At 41.3% G+C, this 23,214-nt stretch overlaps 1 protein-coding gene and 1 long non-coding RNA gene across 3 annotated transcripts; one reads left to right on the forward strand and one right to left on the reverse strand.

Annotated features, from left to right (window-relative positions):
* Positions 1-67: 67 nt before the first annotated feature.
* LOC311133718 lies at positions 68-1,980 on the reverse strand. The gene is made up of 2 exons (XR_014613620.1): positions 1,785-1,980; positions 68-1,211 (listed from the first exon to the last, which is right to left on the reverse strand). It is a non-coding gene; the product is annotated as an uncharacterized lncRNA (long non-coding RNA).
* Positions 1,956-16,750, forward strand: LOC311133717 (endoplasmic reticulum-Golgi intermediate compartment protein 3-like). Of its 2 annotated transcripts, XM_084167256.1 has the most exons (14): positions 2,252-2,383; positions 2,638-2,708; positions 3,781-3,868; positions 4,275-4,394; positions 4,573-4,666; positions 4,995-5,160; positions 5,519-5,576; positions 6,874-6,888; positions 7,922-7,953; positions 8,041-8,137; positions 12,154-12,218; positions 12,409-12,545; positions 13,868-13,923; positions 14,172-16,750. In XM_084167256.1, the coding sequence occupies exons 1-14, from the start codon at positions 2,296-2,298 to the stop codon at positions 14,249-14,251; spliced, it is 1,167 nt and encodes a 388-aa protein (XP_084023382.1). In that variant the 5' UTR covers positions 2,252-2,295; the 3' UTR covers positions 14,252-16,750. The 2 variants fall into 2 exon arrangements, with proteins under 2 accessions (XP_084023383.1, XP_084023382.1); XM_084167257.1 differs by lacking the exon at positions 6,874-6,888 and having other exon boundaries at positions 1,956-2,383.
* Positions 16,751-23,214: the final 6,464 nt, after the last annotated feature.

A 23,214-nucleotide genomic window follows, 5' to 3' on the forward strand; every position in this document is an offset into this window, starting at 1 on the left:
TTCACCTGAAATGGACTTATAAATCAACAAAGTAGCCTACTTTTATATTTGAGTGCTACATAAGTACTTAAATTAGCAAGGTCATAATACTTTTATTGCGAAGTCAGCTGAACAAATATATATAATTCAAGGTTGACAATTACATTTACATTTTAGTCATTTAGCAGACGCTCTTATCCAGAGCGATTTACAGTTAGTGCATACATTATTATTTTTTTCATACCCCCTGTGGTAATCAAACCCACAACCCTGGCGTTGCAAACGCCATGCTCTATCAACTGAGCTACATCCCTGCCGGCCATTCCCTCCCCTACCCTGGACGACACTGGGCCAATTGCGCACCGCCCCATGGGTCTCCCGGTCGCGGCCGGCTACAACCAGGATCTCTAGTGGCACAGCTAGCACTGCGATGCAGTGCCTTAGACCACTGCGCCACTCGGGAGACTTAAATTAAAATGTAAGTTGTAAACACACAATATGTTTACCTGATTTGAACATAAAATTACAATGTTACAAATGCCAACTAAATATCACATGTAACAAAATAAATATATTTTTTATGTAAATTGCACTAAATAAGTTTGTGTGCAAAATGACTTAAATAACTGTTGTTTGAAAGATAAAAAATGGTATGTGTGAGGAAGTGAAACCATTTGAGTTCAAGTTACTTAAAGCAAAACAAATGTTAAGCTTACTTTTTTGTTATGTTACAATTGCTTTTAAGTTGCATCTACGAGCAAATGAGTGTTCAATGTACAAGCTCTCTTTTGTTATATGCACTTACACAACTAAGCTACTGTCACTTAAAAGTAAAATGTTACAAGTACTTAAAAGTGTGTAATTGTTTAGATCAACTTAAAAATGTAAAGTTCACATAAAAAAAATTACTATAAAATATAGCTAGATCTCTTTGTCTTGCATCTCCTTCATTTCTAAGAAATGAATTTGTTCAAAACTGTGAAAGGTTTAAGGGGGAACTTTTGTCATAATGACAAGGCGAAGGCGCTCTACTCAAATAGCACAACAGAATCGTTCAGATTGACCAAAGCACAGCATATAACAATTATACGAGATGGTTGAGGGATGTCTCCTTTCATATCTGGAAAAGGACAAAGTAGTAGAAGTAGAAATTGATGCTGCTGCAGCATTGCTAATCTTCACAGTGGGAATCCAGTCGACATAGGTGTCTTGATAGAGGTCAGCTGGTGAACCTACAGTAGTACATAAACAAATGAAAAGCACACCTGATGTTAGAATATCACTTCAGGTCACCTATACAATAAGGGCTCTTTTCCTAGGCCTAGATTACATGGTTGCATTCAAGACAAGGTCGTTTTTATTGATATGGTGTCAGTAGAGTAGGCCTAGGCTACCATCGTATTGAAAAAGATTCTGCTAATTTCTCCAGTCATATAAAGTGTATTGCATGAAATGTTTATCATAGGCCACATTTTTCACGTGCAAAGGAAACGTCTCTGATATAGCCTATAAGCCTATGCCACTACGCGCTTATTAATAGCCTAAATTATCACTATCCAATTTACTCATAACATTAGGAATAGTATGCTTACATTTGTTTGCAAATGCGATGATAGAGGCATGCAATCCTTAGTTAATCCTTAGGTGAATTTCTATGGTGAAAAAAAGCTCCCCTAAACCTTTAAACTCACACGACACATGCTAATTGCTAGACTACAAGCTAGCACATTTTGGATAACTTAATGTTGTTGTTAACATCTGGTTAGTTTAACAGCTAAACTCGAAATCGATCAGACTTGACTTACCAGTGATGAAATGATCGTAGCACACCCGTTTCTGACAGCTGTCTGAGTTCAGGTCTTGACGGGCAATAGGTTTCTTTGCTTTTCTGACAGTTCTTGGTGTCACCAATGGTGTTTCATGGTTGCGGGGAAACTGTAAACATATTTTTTTCCCGTTGTCTTTCCTGCCTTGTTAGAGCAGGAAAATACTCTACAGAACATGACCGTGGTGATGAATGAACTAGTTTTAGGTACTGTTACCATGCAGTTTGGGTTAGCCACTCTGCTGTTGTTGTCAGAAGAATGAATGCGGTGGTCTTCCAACATGGCCGCCGGGAGGCGTCGTACGTAAACTCCTCTATTGTTAGAGCCGTCACTCGAGTATCTTATCAATATAATAGGTCGTCTTTGGTGGTAATACCCGCCGCTACGTGGTCGACGCAGATTGGTTCAATACGTATGGCTTGTGTACCGGAAGTGAACGTTGAGGACTGATGTGTATCGGGAATTCTTTCAGGCCGCGGTGTGAAAGAAGATGGACACACTAAATAAACTGAAACAATTTGATGCATATCCGAAAACTCTTGAGGATTTCCGAATTAAAACATGCGGCGGAGCTACGGGTGAGTGTTTTGGGGTAGACTTTTGATAGCTCTTAGCTACTTGCAGAACATATACTGTCCCCAGTTGCTACTATCAGTAGCTAGCTAGTAGGACTAGGAGAACTGTGATTGGGCTAGCATTCTAGATCTGTCAGACTGTTGACTAGGCTTCATGGGTGGGGGTGACTAGGTTGTTTGCTAAAATTCAATGGGATTTGGTGATATGGGATTTGGTGCTATTCTGACATGCATTTATTTTTTTCCCCCTTTTGAAGTCACCATCATAAGTGGTCTCATCATGTTGATCCTGTTCTTCTCAGAGTTGCAGTATTATCTCACTAAGGAGGTGGGTTAATGTACATTTTCTGAAAATAGTCAGGGAACATGCTAAGTCTGCCAGCCAGGTACGTGGGTAAGAAGCTTGCTCTGTATGGACCACACTTGTAAACGGAAGGATATTCTAATGGAGAACTATGACAACAAGGAACTATAACAGCTAGCCAGCCACTCTGTATGTTCAAACTGTGCATGCCACAATTATTGTGGTTTGTATACTCTATAACAGTGGTATTCAAACTTTTTCAGCCGATCCCATTGCAATGTAATTATTTAGTGGTAATATAATGTAAGGTCCAGTTAATTCCAACTCCATTGCCACCTGGGCAACTGTGAATGGTTAACATTCCAATTATGGGCATGGTGCTAAAATACAATGACTAGCCAAAAGGATCCTACTCAAGTTCATTTCTGTCGCTTGAGTCGGAATGGCGCTTTGCCGGAATTTAGACAGCCAGAGCCCATCGCGTTATATGTCTGGGAAAACGTACCTCAATCCAGGGATGGAATATGTCGTTGTACATATTCATCCCGAAATGATGAAAGGTGAATCGAGAAGATTGAAATGCTGCTAGTTTTGAAATGAATTGCCGTTTTTGCCAGCATGCTAGGCTAGCTAATGCTATAACAGCCCATTAGATTCCATGAAAATTGGACACCTAGCGTTGGGATAGTAACTACCGGAAGTGTTGTTGAATCCAATGGGTTGCTTTAGTATTAGCTAGCCTAGCATGCTGGCAAAAACTGCTGTTTAATAAAAAACTAGCACTATTTCAATCTTCTCGATTCACCTCTAATCATTTCGGGACTGAGGTACGTTTTCCCAGCCATATACTGCGCCGGGCTCAGTCTGTCCACATTCCGTCATGGGACCTTTACAACTCAAGAGAGAAATGAACGAGTCGAATCCTTTTGGCTAGCCTATTTGAGGATGATTGGAATGTCACAATCATTTTATGTTGTTCTGTTATAATTATTTAGCCATCTGTCATAACTTTTACTTCATCTATGGAGCCCGGTCCACACTTTAAATACCACTGCTTTATGACTTGCAAAATATTTATATTGTTCTGCCAACACAGGTCCATCCTGAATTGTTTGTGGACACATCACGAGGAGACAAACTGAAAATCAACATTAATGTGATATTTCCTAACATGCCGTGTGCCTGTAAGTAGCTTTAGAAAAAACCTTGACCTTAGCATGCATCATCACGTTTGACAAACTTAAACCTGCACAATTAACCCCTATATGTGCTTGTTAATGTGATATTAATGTGATAGTACTGTGTAGCTCAGTTGGTAGAGCATGGCGCTTGCAACGCCAGGGTTGTGGGTTCGATTCCCACGGGGGGCCTGTATGGAAATGTATGCACTCACTAACTGTAAGTCGCTCTAGATAAGAGCGTCTGCTAAATGACTTAAATGTCAAATGTAAATATTATAAAACAGTAGCATAAATCAACACAATGCCTCAGTAAAGTCTAAGGTAATCTCTTTTGGGGAATATGCATGAAGCAATATGGTGATTGCACAGTTGAAGTATATGACATTTGTAATATCACCTTGTCCTTCAGATCTCAGCATTGATGCCATGGACGTTGCTGGAGAGCAGCAGTTGGATGTGGAACACAACCTGTTCAAGCAAAGGCTTGACAAGGATGGCAATCCTGTCACTACAGAGGCAGAGAAGCATGGTAGCCATCTTGCTAATAGCTTGCTTGTAATTTCATTCTATTACTTGAAGAGCATTCTACACCATGGAGAGCAGCGTAGGTTTTCCCTCATGGGAAAATAAAAGCTATATTAATTGTATTGAATAGTTATTGTTTTCACTGGGTCATGGATATTGTTTTGTTGTCGTCTCTCATGTAGATTTGGGACAAGAGGAAGGTGAATTATTTGACCCCAGTAAACTAGATCCTGAGCGGTGTGAAAGCTGCTATGGAGCAGAGACAGAGGATTTGAAGTGAGTTCCCATGAACGGAATGCCCTCCAGAATGCCTTCCCAGGCTATACAGAACATACTTCCCATGACCAAAGACAGAAAATGATGTTTCCCTGTCAATCTCATAGCTTAAATCCCTTGCCTGTGAAATTGGACTTGTTAGAAAGAATTCATGACGATTAATTTAGAAAACATGACTGACCCCCCCCCCCACACCTTTGACAGCTTGTACTTACTTAATTGAGCCCTAAACTCTTGCAGAACATAGGCCATCAACAAATTAGCTCATCTTTTGTCCAAAATGTGAATGTTAAATTGACATATTGCCTATGCTTTTGCTTTTTTGTAGGTGCTGTAACACCTGCGATGACGTACGAGAGGGTTATCGCAGGCGGGGCTGGGCCTTCAAGAACCCCGACACCATCGAGCAGTGCAAGAGGGAGGGCTTCAGCCAGAAGATGCAGGAGCAGAAGAACGAGGGTTGCCAGATCTACGGCTTTCTGGAGGTCAACAAGGTAACTAGTCTTAGATGGATCATAATGCGAAAGAATAGTCAGTACTCACACACTGATTAACACTTCATAAAAGGAATGCGTTTTTATTTAATGGCTGGCAATGTTTGGACTTTCAATTGCCTGGCTTTCAAATGGTCAGGCAGTGTTGAAAACAACATGATTTGAAATGAAGCATCACTTTTTGGGAACAGAATTCTATCTGTGGTTGTATAAAATTAGGGATGGAAATGTGCTGCCACTGTGAGATTTAATATGTTATGAGGTGCTTTAATGCATTCATATAAATTTTCAATCTGCAAATAATACGTTAATTGTTAGACTTTTTTCTGAACTCTTCAATTTGTCTGTTTTTTGTTAGGTGGCAGGAAATTTCCACTTTGCCCCTGGAAAGAGTTTCCAGCAGTCCCATGTTCATGGTAAGACCTGATATCAATTATCTACCTAAGGAAAATAGAAATTCTGTTTTTATTCCATACCCATGACAGAAAGTCAATCCTCTGAATTGCATAGAGATGAAACAGGTTGACTAATTTGGGTTGGAATTCTAAAATTGCTTACTTGCTAGAAGAAACACTGTGGTTTATTAAACCAGTGTGTCTCAGACCAGATGTAGGTACAGACCCTTTCGTAGTGTAGACTTTTCCCCTAGCACATTCTCAGAAGACAAAAATGTTAACCGGTAAGTTCACTTGCTCTCTTTTTGTTGCAAGTCACAGAGACCAGTAAAGGCATTTCTAGTGCATCCATCACTAGTCTTTCCAGTAAAACACTGTGTAGGAAAACATTTGGAAAATGGTGTATGTCTTTCTCTCTTTCATAATTCCTTTCATTTTCTAGACTTCTTCCCTTCTTTCCTCCTCAGATCAGTTTCAATCTGAGTCATTAATTGTATCTTATTTTTTATTTCATGAAAACCTCTGACCTTTTATATCTTTGTGGCACAGGTGAAAATATTTGTATATCAAACAAAATAGATCTTTCCCACATATAAATGTAACATGTTGACTGTAAATTGATAATTGACTCACTAGCTTTATCATTAATGTGGCCTACTAATAACACTAACATACTAATCAAGTTATATTTGAAAATAAAATGTGAAATGTATTAATTTTTTGGGCAAACTGATTGCAAAAAATGAATTGCAATGAATTTTTAAATTCAATTGGTGTAATCTTGATAGGCTTGACAAAAGTTACTACAAAATGTCACTGATGTAACCTTTGTTACTGTGTGAATACAGGCCTAATTCATTTAAAAGTATGTATTTGTCATTGAAAAAACATTGAGAAGGTACTGTTTTCATTTGATTTACCCTTATCAAGAATTTCTCAAGAATTGCTGATAAAGTAACATGGTACATAACCAGATGAAGCTAAGTACTAGTCTCTCAACTTGCTTGGAGGCATTGAAAGGTGTCCTTTGTCATAATGAACGGCGTGTACCGAAAACTTAGAGCAGAACGCTTCACCAGCTTAATGCTGCTTTTATTTTCTCTTTTTTATTTGCTAGACTAGTACTACTCTCCCTGTCTGCTTAAAGGCAAAAACGAGACAAGAATCTCCTTGTGATAAGAATTTGGCCATATATGAAATACCAGATGTGATGAACCCCATTCAGAGACTGATTGCCTTTGACCAGCCTCTTAGGACTGGCTTTTTCTGTGTAGCCCAACATGCGTCATATAGTGACTCTTCTCTCTTCTTTCTGCAGTGCACGCTGTGGAAAGTAAGTCCATCTTTTTGTAGCTTTTATTTTTGTAGTAAACACCCCCCCCCCCCCCAGCATGGTCCCAGATCGGTTTGTGTTCTTGCCTACTCCAATGCTGTCCTTATCCAGCCAAAGACCAAGTTTGGCATCACCGTGCCTTTTCTCAATTGGATTTGCTCAACTCCTGCGTCCTCTCTCGCCTCCTTTTGAAAAAGGTCAAAGGTAATCGAGGAGAAGGAACGTGGATGAAAATGCGCTTCAGGCAAATTATGTTTACAGGGGTGAAATCTCAAAATAAATGTGTAAAGTGATAAAACATTTAGCTAGTTCTGCAATATATTTCATATGTATAAAAGGATAAGTAGCATATCGTTTTTAAATGTTTGCATGGTTTTCTCCTTCGAGAAAACAACTGCTTCAAAGCAGATATCAAAACTCTTCCGGCGAAGGACTCCGGTAGGATACACATGATTATTCTTGATGAAAGGTGGCTATCGAGGAGGGGTGGATACTCTTCCGTTCGCTTACTAACAAATTGACACTCTCCTCGACCACTTAATGGTTTCCGGGTCACGGAGGAGAGAGGATGGACTTTTGCCCAAATGAGGAAAGGCCAATGAGTGACAAGGAGTTGGCATGATAGAACAAACAGACTGGCACTCAGGCCACATCCCCCCCCCACATCACTCCCTTCTAAATTGTCCAGTCAAATATCAAACTTGGTATTTGAAGAGGTTGTCAGTCAGAATCGACCCGGTTACTTAAACCCTAGCGAAGACAACCAAAGCTGCTTCCAACTGATTTGAAACTGTCCTTTTGAATAACCAGCATGTGATTGTTGGTTTGATCTTTAATGGAGGTGGTACAAGCAGTAATCAAGAACATCGCATTTGAGGGCTGTGGGCTCAACAATAGCTTGTAATGGGAGAGCTGTAGATGTTATGAGAATAGTAAACCCTCATATACTCTTGGTAAACAGAACATGTACAGTAACTGATGGCGTTCTATCAGATCACAGCATTACTGACATATTGTCTCAATTTAATTTCAGTTCATGATCTGCAGAGCTTTGGACTAGACAACGTAAGTCAAATCTTTTACTTGGCTTTCCAAGGCAGTGTTATCCATACCCCTTTTTAAGCGCTTATTTGTATTTCTTGTGTCCAAAAGATCAACATGACTCACTTGATCAAGCATCTATCCTTTGGGAGGGACTACCCTGGTATCGTCAATCCTTTGGATGGCACCGATGTTACGGCACCACAAGGTTAGTAATCATCCCATTTATCAAAAGCGCCACACCAAACATTTGACTTAGACCTACTACCAGCAATTGAAATCACAGCCTTTATTGACATATTTTGTCCAAGAACTATGGAAGAATTGTGACATGGGAATAAGAGGTATTACAAAAGTCCCGTTGTGTAATTATAAGTAAGTGCGGTAGAGGTGGTCTCTGCAGCGGGTGCCCATCCCAATGGACATGAATACACCAAACGTGCCTCCACTCTGCATCATCATCATCATCATCATCATCCCAACTCCTCCCATCAGCTCTCTGCCTCTCATGCCAACCCTGAGGGAAGTAAGAATACAGCATTTGAACAAAATCACATAACACTATGGAGTTCTATTGAACAAACCACAATATGCAGTATGGATGGCTGCATCAAAGTCATATCAAAACTGATATAGTAAAGAAATCAGTGATGCCCAAGTACAGACTATGGCATTCTTATGTCTTTCATTTCAGTGTAGGCCTACTTGTAAGTAGTTAGGACTTTGGATTATCTTAGCTAGTTAACCCTATACAGGAAAAGGTTCCAAACATGACACCAGCTGCCATCCCAACTGCAAAGCCCATCATGAATCCCATTTTAAATGCTGTCAAAGCAGGCTGGCTGTTGCTGGCCATAGGTCCTACTGATTTATGCTTGATCTGGAAGGTGATCCGGAGGCTCCGTACGGAGGGTGTGACACAATTGCGAGGCTTGCGGAGGCCAAATCAAGTTCCGTACCGCATCGCCGTGCGCTTCCCAAATGTTGTAACAATGTGGAGGGCTCCGTATAGCCACAGAGTTTCTAAAGCCAGAGGCACAACATCGAGAGACTTCCGGGAACGTTTACGAAACAGACCAAACAGACCAGGCTTGGGTTTGGGGTTTGACAAGTCAATGGGTGTTTCTCAATATGCATACTACCGTGCTCTACACTCTCATGCTCCGAGTGCATTCTCTGACGATGTTCTCTTGAGTACGTTCTTGTGAGGACGAGAGTGTGGAGAATGCATAAAACAATACATTTGAGAAGCACTGTATTACCTCACGCTTCACCTCCCCATTTACTGAACCTTCTTCCAGCCAGGACAATAGCAACAATAGACGAAAAAAGATCTACGCAAATCAAACGTTTTACTTCATAATTATCAGCTAGATATGTGAATTGTAATAATATAGCTAGCTAGTTAAACAGGCAAAAATTAACTAAAACTAATATTATGCAAGATAGATGTCAATTCTTCTTGGGTAGCTAGCTAACAATTATTCGTGGCTGTCTGGCTAGTTAACAGTACTAGTAGCTAGCCAGTTAGCCCTATTGACTTATTATAGGCTTGCGATATACGGTACATAGGCAGGTGGTCCTCTGTAGCTCAACTGGTAGAGCACGGCGCTTGTAACGCCAAGGTAGTGGGTTCGATCCCCGGGACCACCCATACACAAAAATGTATGCACGCATGACTGTAAGTCGCTTTGGATAAAAGCGTCTGCTAAATGGCATATTATTATTATTATATTAAACATGCCAAAATTAACACAGCATGTATTTATTAACGTATCGAGATAAAATATTGTAGTCAGGCAACACATGAGATGTCAGTGTATTTTCTCTTGCTTCAGCACAAATAATGGCCACCATTGATTTCAAGAAATGTTGCATCATTTTGTATGTGGTTGCGTCATCTCTTAGCATACTTTCCGTTGAAGCTTGCATCGATGTATGCTTCAAAATATGTACAAACGGAGTACGCATTCAAGAAGTGCCCTCTGGTCCGTTTCGCATACTTTGATTTGGACTCAGACCCTCCTGTGCTCCAATTCGCGTGCTCGGAGCACGGTAGTGTGCATTTTGAGAAACACCCAATGAGAAGTTCTTCCTTAGTTGTTAATTTTCTTTAAATCTAAAGGCACAACCTATATTAGAGCCAATGTCTTAAGTAGTTGAACATGTTATGACTCCGACCTCAGTGACAAACTGACACGTTTTCAAAAATATCAAAGTAGTGCCTTTGATTTGACAGCCTGCACATGTGCAGTTTGGCACGAGACGACTGTTATACCTGATGATGTGTTTCTACGCATGAGCTTAGCTAGCCAACGTCGCCATGAAATCGCCTACAAGTGTGATCAGGTATTTCTATTGGAGAAGCAGTTTGAGCCTATCTTCATACTGTACTGTCTTTGGTATAGCTCTGATTGGTTTACGGTAGGTGGGAGCGGTACGTCCTGTATAAACACAAACCCACCTCCTTGACAACAGCTCTGCGAAAGAGAAACGCAAGAAGTGTGAATGCCCTGACTTCTGCTGAGGCCACATTGCAGTAAATGCTGTACGGCCAATGCAGACCCTGGAATGACCATAAATCTGCTTTTAAGGTACACGAGTGGCAAAGTAAGCTAGCGGAGTTAGCTAGCTATCAACGTTATTTGCACAAGCAATATAGACCTTTGCCACTGAAAGCTGATTTTGATATGTAGCTAACTAATGTGTTGTGACGTGCATGGCTGCATGCAGACGTTCAAACTTTGTCCACCTTTTATCTTGAGCTTCTGTTTACCCAGCTGCTAGCTAGCTGCGTTTTGGCTGGATAACTGGTTAGCATGTCACCTAGCTCTGGCCTTGAAAACCTTGACAGGATATTTATGACGCCCGACTAGATATATTTTCTACAGTGTCACTATTATTCGCAGAAGCACTTACCCACAGAGATGTTTTGTTATTTATATTTGTTATTTTATTTGTATTGCAGAAAAAACAGTATACAAACAGACAATGATAACATATGCTAGGGGGTACAACAAATTACAGATTATACAAAGACCTTAAAAGACAGACACGTATTGACTGTTTTAACGGCTTTGTTATTGGAAGAAAGTAGAATGGTCTAAATGTACTGCTCGAACAACTTATAGAAAACATGGAAGAGTTTTTTTTATTAGTGAATTTACATTTATGAATATGACATTTTGCCATTAGCACAATTAGATTTAATAGGTAAAATTGTTATAGTTAAGAAGACCGGGCACCACATTCTCCCATAATAAACTAAAGTCATCAAGAATATTAACAATTATAAAACTATAAATATCTTGCCATAATTTCTTTACATGTAGACATTGAGTTTCTTCAGGTAATGATTCGCAGGGTAATACTTATGGATAATACTGAAAAAGACCTCTTTGACTTTGTTAACAAGCAGCTATTTTTGTGGTAATAACCAGACTTTTTTTGCCCAACAGATATTATTGACAAATGTATTCCAGTAAGTTGTGACATAAGGTATTGATACAAAATCCCTTTGAAATAAAGCACGTATAGATCTGTTGTTCAGAGGGAGCAAGGAGAAACACATTCTTCCTATTGCAGAGTCAACTGGATTAAGCGAGGGTATCTCAAGAAGGTGAGGTCTGGTTACACCTCTAAACAACATGAGAGTTCCAGATGGAATCTCGTCAAAGACTATGGCGAACTCTAGGCGTAACGGATATTGTAACGAGATAAAAATTCCTAATAATTGAGTAACAATCCTAAAAAGTTGACTCACCAGCAGGATATGATTATTAAACCAGTTGTTAAAAAATTAAGACTTGTTTCTATACAAAATATCTTTATTGTTCCAAATGAAATACCTATGCGGGGATTTTTTTTATATATATTAATGACCACGCTAAGAATACTTGATTTATCCACAGAGTTGTACTGTCTTTGCATTGGTTTATGACATAATGTGAGTTATCAGCATATCCTATGTTCTAATTCTATGGTTATCAGTCAACTGAGAAGACAAGCTTTTCTTTTTCGATGATACTTGAAATGCTTTTCTAGCATGCGGCCATTACTTGAGGAAGTCAACAGTTAGCGGAGGGGGTGTGTAGCCAGCTAATTATGTGATGTTAAAAGCTATAGCGCCTCCCTGTGTTCATGCAGAGTGGAATGTTGCATTTGTCCAGATTACATGGGCTTGGTCTCTGCAAATGATAAAACAATCGATTTATTTTATTCCAGCTTCCATGATGTATCAATACTTTGTGAAGATTGTCCCAACCATCTACGTGAAATGGGATGGAGAGGTGAGTATATGTTGGACATGACAGCTGTGAAATGAACTTTGGTGGCTGGCTATTGACCATACCTACAAATTGTAGGTATTTCACTGAGTTAATCTTATAGCTATATCACATAAAATGAAATGACTATTTTTAATTGTTAAGGTACTTGGGCATCAAACAAGGACATCATTGTATTGCTTGTGTCTTACAGGTGGTTAAAACAAACCAATTCTCTGTAACGCGACATGAGAAAGTAGCCAATGGGCTGATCGGAGACCAGGGCCTACCTGGTGTGTTTGTGTTATATGAACTCTCCCCTATGATGGTCAAATTCACAGAGAAACAGCGGTAGGTAGTTTCAAACATACTTTTGTGTATATATAGTGTATGTGGACACCCCTTTAAAATGTGTGGATCCAGCTATTTCAGCCACACCGTTGCTGACTGGTGTATAAAATCGAGCACACAGCCATGCAATCGCCGTAGACAAACATTGGCAGTAGCATGGCCTTACTGAAGAGCTCAGTGACTTTCAACGTGGCACCGTTATAGGATGCCACCTTTCCAACAAGTCAGTTTGTCAAATTTCTGCCCTGCTAGAGCTGCCCCGGTCAACTGTAAGTGCTGTTATTGTGAAGTGGAAACGTGTAGGAGCAACAATGGCTCAGCCGCAAAGTGGTAGGCCAAACAAGCTCACAGAACGGGACTGGCGAAGCGCGTAACAATCGTCTGTCCTCAGTTGCAACACTCACTACTGAGTTCCAAACTGCCTCTGGAAGCAACGTCAGCACAAGAACCATTCATCAGGAGCTTCATGAAATGGGTTTCCATGGCTGAGCAGCCGCACACAAGCCTAAGATCACCATGCGCTATGCCAAGCGTCGGCTGGAGTGGTGTAAAGCTCGCCACCATTGGACTCTGGAGCAGTGGAAACTCGTTCTCAGGAGTGATGAATTGCGCTTCACCATCTGGCAGTCCGACGGATGTATCTGGGATTGGCGGATGCCAGGAGAACGCTACCTGCCCGAATGCATAGTGCCAACTGTAAAGTTTAGTGGAGGAGGAATAATGGTCTGGGGCTGTTTTTCATGTGCTAGGCCCGTTAGTTCCAGTGAAGGGACATTTTTAACGCTACAGCATACAATGAATGACATTCTAGACGATTCTGTGCTTCCAACTTTGTGGCAACAGTTTGGGGAAGGCCCTTTCCTGTTTCAGCATGGCAATGCCCCTGTGTACAAAGCGAGGTCCATACAGAAATGGTTTGTTGAGATCGGTGTGGAAGAACTTGACTGGCCTGCACAGAGGCCTGACCTCAACCCCATCGAACACCTTTGGGATGAATTGGAACACCGACTGCAATCCAGGTCTAATCGCCCAACATCAGTGCCGACCTCACTAATGCTCTTGTAGCTGAATGGAAGCAAGTCCCCGCAGCAATGTTGCAACATCTAGTAGAAAGCCTTCCCAGAAGAGTGGAGGCTGTTATAGCAGCAAAGGGGGGACCAACTCCATATTAATGCCCATGATTTTGGAACGAGATGTTCGACGAGCAGGTGTCCACATACTTTTGGACATGTGGTGTACATCCATATAACCTTGTCATTGTGTAGCCTATATAAATAGTAAGCTGTGGTTAAATCAAACATGTTATTTGCTCTTTTTTCCAGATCATTCACTCATTTTCTTACAGGAGTGTGTGCCATCGTAGGAGGTGTATTTACAGGTGGGCACCTCTGCATTCCCATATTACAAATGCAGTACACATGGCAAACATTTCACTCACTACATCTTTAATATAATTTCATATTGTTTGTAATTAGTGATGGCTTTCTCAGTTTGAAGGTAGTGTATACTATGCAGAACTGGAGGTACAGTTGAGTTTGTTGGAATGAGCCATATGAACTGTGGTGCTACTGTATGTGTGTCAGAGAGTTGTCATTTTAATTTACTTTATCTTGTATATTTTCCCAGTGGCTGGACTAATTGATTCATTGATATACCACTCGGCAAAAGCCATCCAGAAGAAGATTGAACTGGGAAAGGCATCTTAGTGGAGTGTTTGGCACAAGAGCAAACCAGACTGTTCATCAGTCTCCGGAAGGGCCTATCTGTAAATGGGAAGTGACTACAAACTGACGCTAACTAACATGGCAAGAAACATAAGAATCCGAAAAATCTCCCTCATGAAAGGAAATTTGACTGCTGTGTCTCCCATTAGTTTTTAGTTTTTACATCCCTCATCCATACAAAGAATGAAAGACCGAATCACTCGGCCAGAAGAGGGACTTAACATAAGTTTTTGATCGCATTTGATGAATCCCCAGTCCTATCACATTGTACATCTATCTATCAGTTGGTTCCCATATACACGTAACAAAAATGTAAACGCAACATGGAACAATTTCAAAGATTGTACTGAGTTACAGTACATATAAGGTCAATTGAAATAAATTCATTAGGCCCTAATCTATGGATTTCACATAACTGGGAATACTGATATGCATCTGTTGGTCACAGATACCTTTAAAAAAAGGTAGGGGCGTGGATCAGAAAACCAGTTAGTATCTGGTGTGACCACCATTTGCCTCATGCAGCGCGACATCTCCTTTGCATAGAGTTGATCAGCCTGTTGATTGTGGTCTGTGGAACGTTGTCCCACTCCTCTTCAATGGTTGTGCGAAGTTACTGGATATTGGCGGGAACTGGAACACGCTGTCGTACACGTCGATCCAGCGCATCCCAAACATGCACAATGGGTGACATGTCTGGTGAGTATGCAGGCCACGGAAGAACTGGGACATTTTCAGCTTCCAGGAATTGTGTACAGATCCTTGTGACATGGGGGCGTGCATTATCAAGCTGAAACCTGAGATGATGGCGGCGGATGAATGGCACAACAATGGGCCTCAGGATCTTGTCATAGCATTCAAATTGGCATCGATGAGTAGAAAAAAAGAAACCCGCACACTGCTCTTGCTAGTATCACTGCTCTTTATTAAGCTTTACGTATCAGCCTCAAGGCTTTCGTCAGAGCTTTAAAATGCAATTGTGTCCATTGTCTAGCTTATACCCGCCCATACCATAACCCCACCGCCACCATGGGGCACTCAGCAAACCACTCGCCCACATGACGCCATACACGCGGTCTGACATCTGCCCGGTACAGTTGAAATCGGGATTCATCCATGGGGAGCACACTTCTCCAGCGTGCCAGTGGCCATTGAAGGTGAGCATTTGCCCACTGAAGTCAGTTACAATGCAACTGGTTTTCAGGTCAAGACCCTGGTGAGGATGACAAGCACGCAGATGAGCTTCCCTGAGACGGTTTCTGACAGTTTGTGCCGAAATTCTTCGTTTGTGCAAACCCACGGTTTCATCAGCTGTCCGGGTGGCTGGTCTCTGATGAACCCGCTGGTGAAGAAGCCGGATGTGGAGGTCCTGGCTGGCGTGGTTATACGTCGCCTGCGTTTGTGAGGCCGGTTGGATGTACTGCCAAATTCTCTAAAATGACGTTGGCGGCGGCGTATGCTATAGAAATAAACATTTAAATTATTTGGCAACAGCTCTGGTGGACATTCCTGCAGTCAGCATGCCGATTGCACACTCCCTCAACCTGAGACATCTGTGGTATTGTATAATGTAACAACTGCACATTTTAGAGTGGCCTTTCATTTTCCCTAGCACAAGGTGTACCTGTGTAATGATCATGCTATTTAATCAGCTTCTTGATATGCCACACCTGTCAGTTGGATGGATTATCTTGACAAAGGAGAAATGCTCACAAACAGGGATGTATAAAATGTATGCACAAAATTTGAGAGAAATAAGCTTTTTGTGCTTATTTCTGGGATATTGTTTTTCAGCTCATGAAACATGGGACCAACACTTTACATGTTGCGTTTATATTTTTGTTCAGTATATATATGTTTTTGCCATTTTCATCTACCCTAAATGTACTGTGGTGGCCAGTGGACATATTTATCCTTAAGTTTATCCCATCCCTTAATTTCTAAACTCTTTGATCAATCATGGACCTCTATTTTACATTTGTATTGCTTCCCCATCAGAAAAAATAAGTATTTGATACGAGACCCGGGCAGGGTGAATGTGTTTTTTAACGTGTGTTCAAGGGTGTATTCATTAGTGCAAAAAAGTTTTGCTACAGAAAACTTTTTGCAACTGAAACGAAAGTTCTATTGGAAAATTCAGGTAGGTCCCTCCCATTTTTGGCCTGTTTACTTCCGTTTGGTTCCTAGTGAATACACTCCAGATTGATGGAATCTCTGCCCGTCGTTGAGAGGACTACTTAAGGAGGAGACCAGATGATGCAGTTTAATACTGTTTAATGTTATTTTGTTGTGATTGCACATTTTGAGATCCAATTCAGGGGCCTGTGTTGAGTGAAAGAGAGTGTGTGTGCGAGAGCGTGTGTGAGAGTGCATGTGTTGTCTGGTGCTGTGCACAGCCTATTTTGTGTGTGGGAGAGATGTATTTATATTTTGATTGTCCTCAACAGTTTTTAAAATGACAAATAAATGTTGGATACACCAGCCTGTAATGTAGTGATTTGTGACATTTTATGTACAAAATGTGTCCTCTGTCCAATTCCTGTCCTAGGAATAACTACAAGTGAAATATACACTACCAGTCAAAAGTTTGGACACACCTACTCAATCAACTTTTTTCTTTATCTTTACTATTTTTTTTACATTGTAGAATAAAAACTATGAAATAATAATCATGTAGTAACCAAAAAAGTGTTAAACTAATAAAAATATATTTGAGATTCTTCAAATAGCCTTTGCCTTGATGACAGCTTTGCACACTTGGCATTCTCTCAACCAGCTTCATGAGGTAGTCACCTGGAATGCATTTCAATTAACTGGTGTGCCTTCTTAAAAGTAAATTTGTGGAATTTCATTCCTTAATGTGTTTCAGCCAATTAGTTGTGTTGTGACAAGTTAGGGTGGGTATACAGAAGATACAGAAGCCCTATTTGGTAAAATGGAAAGAACAGCTCAAATAAGCAAAGAGAAATGAAAGTCCATCATTACTTTAAGACATGAAGGTCAGTCAATATTTCAAAAACAGCAGAGTTACCTCTGCTGCAGAGGATACGTTCATTAGAGTTAACTGCACCTCAGATTGCAGCCCAAATAAATGCTTCACAGAGTTCAAGTCACAGACGCATCTCAACATCAACTGTTCAGAGGGGACTGTGAATCAGGCCTTCATGGTCGAATTGCTGTAAAGAAACCACTACTAAAGGACACCAATAATAAAAGAGACCTGCTTGGACCAAGAAACACGAGCAATTAACATTAGACCGGTGGAAATGTGTCCTTTGGTCTGATGAGTCCAAATTGGAGATTTTTGGTTCCAACTGCCATGACTTTGTGAGACACAGTGTGAGTGAATGGATGATCTCCACATGTGTGGTTTCCACTGTAAAGCATGGAGGAGGAGGTGTTATGGTGTGGGGGTGCTTTGCTGGTGACACTGTCTGTGATTTATTTAGAATTCAAGGCACACTTAACCAGCATGGCTACCACAGCATTCTGCAGCGCTACACCATCCCATCTGGTTTGGGCTTAGTGGGGCTATCATTTGTTTTCAACAGGACAATGACAAAAACACACCTCCAGGCTGTGTAAGGGCTATTTTACCAAGAAGGAGAGTGATGGAGTGCTGCATCAGATGACCTGGCCTCCACAATCCCCCGACCTCAACCCAATTGAAACGGTTTGGGATGAGTCGGACGGCAGAGTGAAGGAAAAGCAGCCAACAAGTGCTCAGCATATGTGGGAACTCCTTCAAGACTGTTGGAAATGCATTCCAGGTGTAGCTGGTTGAGAGAATACCAAGAGTGTGCAAAGCTGTCATCAAGGAAAAGGGTGGCTATTTGAAGAATCTCAAATATAAAATATATTTTGATTTGTTTAACACTTTTTTGGTTACTACATGATTCCATATGTGTTATTTCATAGTTTTGATGTCTTCACTTATTCTACAATGTAGAAAATAGTTTTTAAAAAATAAAGAAAAACCCTTCAATGAGTAGGTGTGTCCAAACTTTTGACTGGTACTGTAGATCTGAAATATCTAGAACACTTCATTGAGAAATGAATGGTCTTTGCAAAACTTCTTTGTCCTTCATAGAATGAATGATACTGTATATAGCGGAAAGGGACCACTTATTTGGGTTAGGGGTTTCTTATTGAACACACATACTGACTTTGATATCATCCCTCTTCTGGGCCATAACTAATTTACTTATTCTCTAGTGTTGAAGTACTCATCATTACCAGAAAAAGATTAAGACCTTAGTGTTTACTCTGTTGCCAAGGCACTGTACTGATCTCTGGAATGTCAGTGATAAGTATTTTGCACCAGACTTCCTCTCCAAGCACATGCGGAATAGCCTAGGGACGAGGAGGTTACAAACCAAATGATCACTGTACGGGTGACTATAGTGGACTCCTTTCAATTACGTCTTTGTCGAAGTAGGCTACTGCGATATATCCTTTTCAGTTGGTCTGAGGTGTCATGTTTCAGCCACAAGAGGGAGCCCCAAGTCTTTTAATATACTCCACTGAGTACACTAGTAATTGTGGTAATAACAAAAAAATGAATAAAATACCATCCTAGAAAGCCGAATAACATTATTGTGAGTAACTTCCTGTATATGTGTCACCGCCACGTATCTATGAGCCATTTTACTCTTGAAAGTCTGGTTTTTAGACAAGGCCTAATTTTGACCCCCTGAACAAATGCATTATTCCTTAGTTATTACACTCAGACAATACTCATTTCCTGGGGAGTCTACAGCTGGTATTGCTTTTCCGTTGCTCTAACTGCCACATCCTGCCGACTGGATTGTGATGCAATCATCCACACGAGCATGAGGGGCGCTAAGCAAACAGCTTTGAAAAGCTGCGGATGTTTTTTTTTCGAGCTTAGCTGGGAGCCGTATGACCCAAAGTCTGGTGAAAGGAATGGCCATGTCGGTGAATCTGGCTCATGCCCATCATGGCCGGCTTATTTGGACTGTGAGAGAGGATAGGCATGTCTACGGCAGGATTCAGTGAGCACAATTTCAAATGGACACTCAATAGGCAGTGGTTCTCCACATCTTTTGGTACCTGAACCCCCAATCACATTTTATTCTACCCAAAGTACCCCCTCGTGTGCAACTGATCCTTCGACCTTATGAGTCTTCCAAAGTACCCCCTGTGGATAGGCCAGGTACCCCCAGGGGTACTAATATCCCAGGTTGAGAACTACTGCTCTAATGCATGGAGGAAGGAAGGGAAGATATAACCCTTTGAAGTGTTGGGTTTAGCTGACTGTTACAACTTTGACTTCAGTCACATCCCTGTGACAGACACGAGACATCATTTTCACAGCTATGTTACTCTTCAACCTCACACAGAGAAAAATATGACAATTTCTTTGAACAGATGCGCAATGTATGGCCTACACTTCACACTATATTAACATAAGGCTGAATGGGGCCTTGTGAATGAATGAAGCTATAGAGGAGCCTCTATGGGTTAATGTGCCTCTCCAGTTAGTTAGTCATACTCTTTTGTTTTCATTTAGGAAATGTAGAAGAGTGAGCCACAATAAAACCTATGCCATCTGTGTGTTTCCTAAGCCAGAAACCCAGCATCTAACTCCAGTGTTACTGTTAAATAAATCAAGCGTCTCATCCATATGTCATATATTTTGTACTACTTAGTGGACAGATGCGCACTCAGTAGTACAAAGATTATTTACTGCAGGAGCAGTGCAAACGCTAGTACACTGGCCAGTCATTTTATAGTGGAGGTGATTGTGGCCTTTAGACCAACAACAACAAAAGACCTTCCTGGACGAGTGTTGCATATCAAGCACTTACATCATTGGAAATCTATGACAAGGATTTGGATCCATGACAAGCATCGCTATGACAATAGATTTTCCAGGCGAATCAAATTGCATTTAAAGTGCTATTTGACTTTGGGCATCCTTGTAATCTATGAGGCTAATCTTGAATGAATCCCCAGATGGGGGACTACACAAAGTGACCAGACCACAGATTATGCCGTCTTCACCCCCTCTTCAAAACAAAGGGCAGAGGGTTCAGAGAGAGAGAGAAAACAGAGAGGTAGTGGGGGGTAAACATTTAAAAACAGCTTACCTACCCTTAATGCTCAATGCATTCCTCAATGCATTGATTGCAGTGTTGCATTTGGGGTCTTTCAGGGATGCAAGAGGGCATTCAGACCAGCAATGAAACAGTGGATGATACAAAGCTTTATTGATTGGCTAATGATCTTGGGTATGCGCATGAGTGGGGGAGAGAGTGGGGGACAGAGGGGGAGAGAGATGAGTAGTACCCAGGTGTGAATGGGGGGGGGGTCCACTGCAGCAGCATTGAGAGTCATGGGATAATTGTAGGGGATGGTGGTTACTGTGTTTGTGTCCAAAATGGCACCCTATATAGTGCACTGCTTTTGACCAGTTCCCCATAGGGCTCTGTTCAAAAGTAGTGCACTATGTAGGGAATAAGGGTGCCATTTGGGAAGCAAGGAGTGACTCCTACCTCCTATGGCAGTGGATTACAGTCGAGATACAGTCTGCAATCATGTGCAAAAGTAGGAGTTTATGAGAGAGCCTGTTCTGAGAGCGCTTACAGCTTTCCATTTTGCCCCCCATTCTTTTATTTTATTGATTTATTTAACACAACTAACTGCTTTCTATAGACAGAGAAGGGCCTAAGTTGTTCCATTTGACATATGGTTACCATATTAGCCTTCTACATTTAAGAATAACTTTTACATGGATGCAGTTTTTATTTGAGATGGAGGGCATTCGTAAATGGCCTATGCTACTTACAGGAGCCAAGGACTTGATCAAGTATGTCAAGTATTTATGTTGCATAAGAGTAAGCTCAAATGCCAATTAACTTATTGGCATTTGAGCTTACTCTTCTTATGCAACTTAATTGAAATGGAAAGCTATGGCAAAATGCTAAAGAGCATACATTTTTAGCGTCATTTGGAACCACATAGCAAGGCTAGAGTATCCAGCAGTGCTAAACCTGAGTGTCCGGTGGTCCTCCCTTCTCTCTGTGAGAAATAGGCTGTGAAATGCTAGGAGTTCAGTGGGTCATCAGAATTTGAGCTCCCTGGGCCTCCCATTCCTGGAGGAACTCAGGTGAACTCTCACAATAAATCTTCTTACTCTCAGAGGACTTTTTTAAACAGAATTCCATCCAGCTTTCCATGCATTTTATTGTTATTGGACACATTTTATACGTATTCGTGTGAATGATTTATATCCAATCAATTTCTGTCATCAAGTACATCCATCATTTCAGTTTACGTTGCTGCCAATATTTATTTTTTCTTGATAGCCCATAATTAAGTTTCGAAGCTTGTAATAAATGAATTGAGTCTGCAAAGCTCCTATGTGCATACTTCCATTGGCAAACCATATTTCATCGGGCCACTATAGCAGCACACACGCTGTTCAATTGCATGTGACACTCACGGCAGCTGCAGTTTGACATGTAAGACTGGCCTCAGTGTTTCTCAGAACTTCACCCAATGAATGACTGGGGTTGTGAATGTTGCTGGCACACATGGTGTCAGGTTTTGGGTCAAGTGTGGGCACCAACTGACTAGTATGGGCCTTGCCAGTGCTCTGCCCTACATGGCGAGGTCTCGCATAACGCCATGCAGCTATGTGCCACACTGAACATACAGTCATAAGACTCCTGTGGCATCTGGACAGCTCTCCGTTCCCTCTCTTTTTCCCTCCCTCCCTCCCTCCCTCCCTACTCCTCTCTTTCCCCTCATTATTTCTCTCTGTCTCTATCTATGTCAGTGCAGTCCTAAAAATAAATACAATGGTATTGGTCCCGACTGAGTTCTTCCACCACTATTAACCTCTCTCTTTCTGTCTCTCTCTATCTCTCTCTGCTCCCCCATACCCTCGGCTCCCTCTCTCTCTGCTCCCCCCTTTCTCTCACCACAGTTGCAGAGTTCCTAGTAATATTCCCCTTAGGATTCACAGAAGAACCCCTTTACTTGCCAAAACTCCTGTAGCCCTTTTTTTTTCACTTTCTCCCATATCAACACACGTGTGTCATCCATGTGACCTCCCTTGCAGCCCTGTCTGTCTGTCTTGATCCCCTTTTCTCCATCTCTCCCTCAGAAGCACTGTTTCTCTATCACTCTGTGTGTGCATGTGACGGCAGGTAGCTTAGTGGTTAAGAGCGTTGTGCCAGTACCCGAAAGGTCGCTGGTTCTAATCCCTGAGCCGACAAGGTGAAAAATCTGTCGATGTGCCCTTGAGCAAGGCACTTAACCCTAATTGCTCTTGTAAATCGCTCTAGATAAGAACGTCTGCTAAATGACTCAAATGTAAATGCATGTGGTTACTGGGAGCAGTTTGGGAACAGTGTGTGTGTGTACTGGCAGCAGTATGGGGGCAGTATGGGAACAATGGCCTCACCCTAAATGTTCTAGAATCTTTATAACTCAAAAAGGGAATATATGGTGCCTTCAGAAAGTGTTCATACCCCTTGATTTATTCCACATTTTGTTGTGTTATAGCTTGAATTCAAAATTGATTAAATAAATAAAAATCTCACCCATCTACACACAATACCCATAATGTCAAAGTAAAAACATGTTTTTAGAAATATTTACACATTTATTGAATCTGAAAAACAGAAATACACTACATGACCAAAAGTATGTGGACACCTGCTCGTCGAACACCTCATTCCAAAATCATGGGCAATAATATGGAGTTGGACCCCTCTTTGATGCTATAACAGCCTCCACTCTTTTGGTAAGGCTTTCCACTAGATGTTTGAACAATACTGCGGGGACTTGCTTCCATTCAGCCACATGAGCATTAGTGAGGTCGGGCACTGATGTTGGGCGATTAGGCCTGGCTCACAGTCGGTGTTCCAATTCATCCCAAAGGTGTTTGATGGGGTTGAGGTCAGGGCTCTGTG

This window comes from Coregonus lavaretus, assembly GCF_964263955.1.
Source record: "Coregonus lavaretus genome assembly, chromosome: 8".
NCBI classification, from domain to species: Eukaryota; Metazoa; Chordata; class Actinopteri; order Salmoniformes; family Salmonidae; genus Coregonus; species Coregonus lavaretus.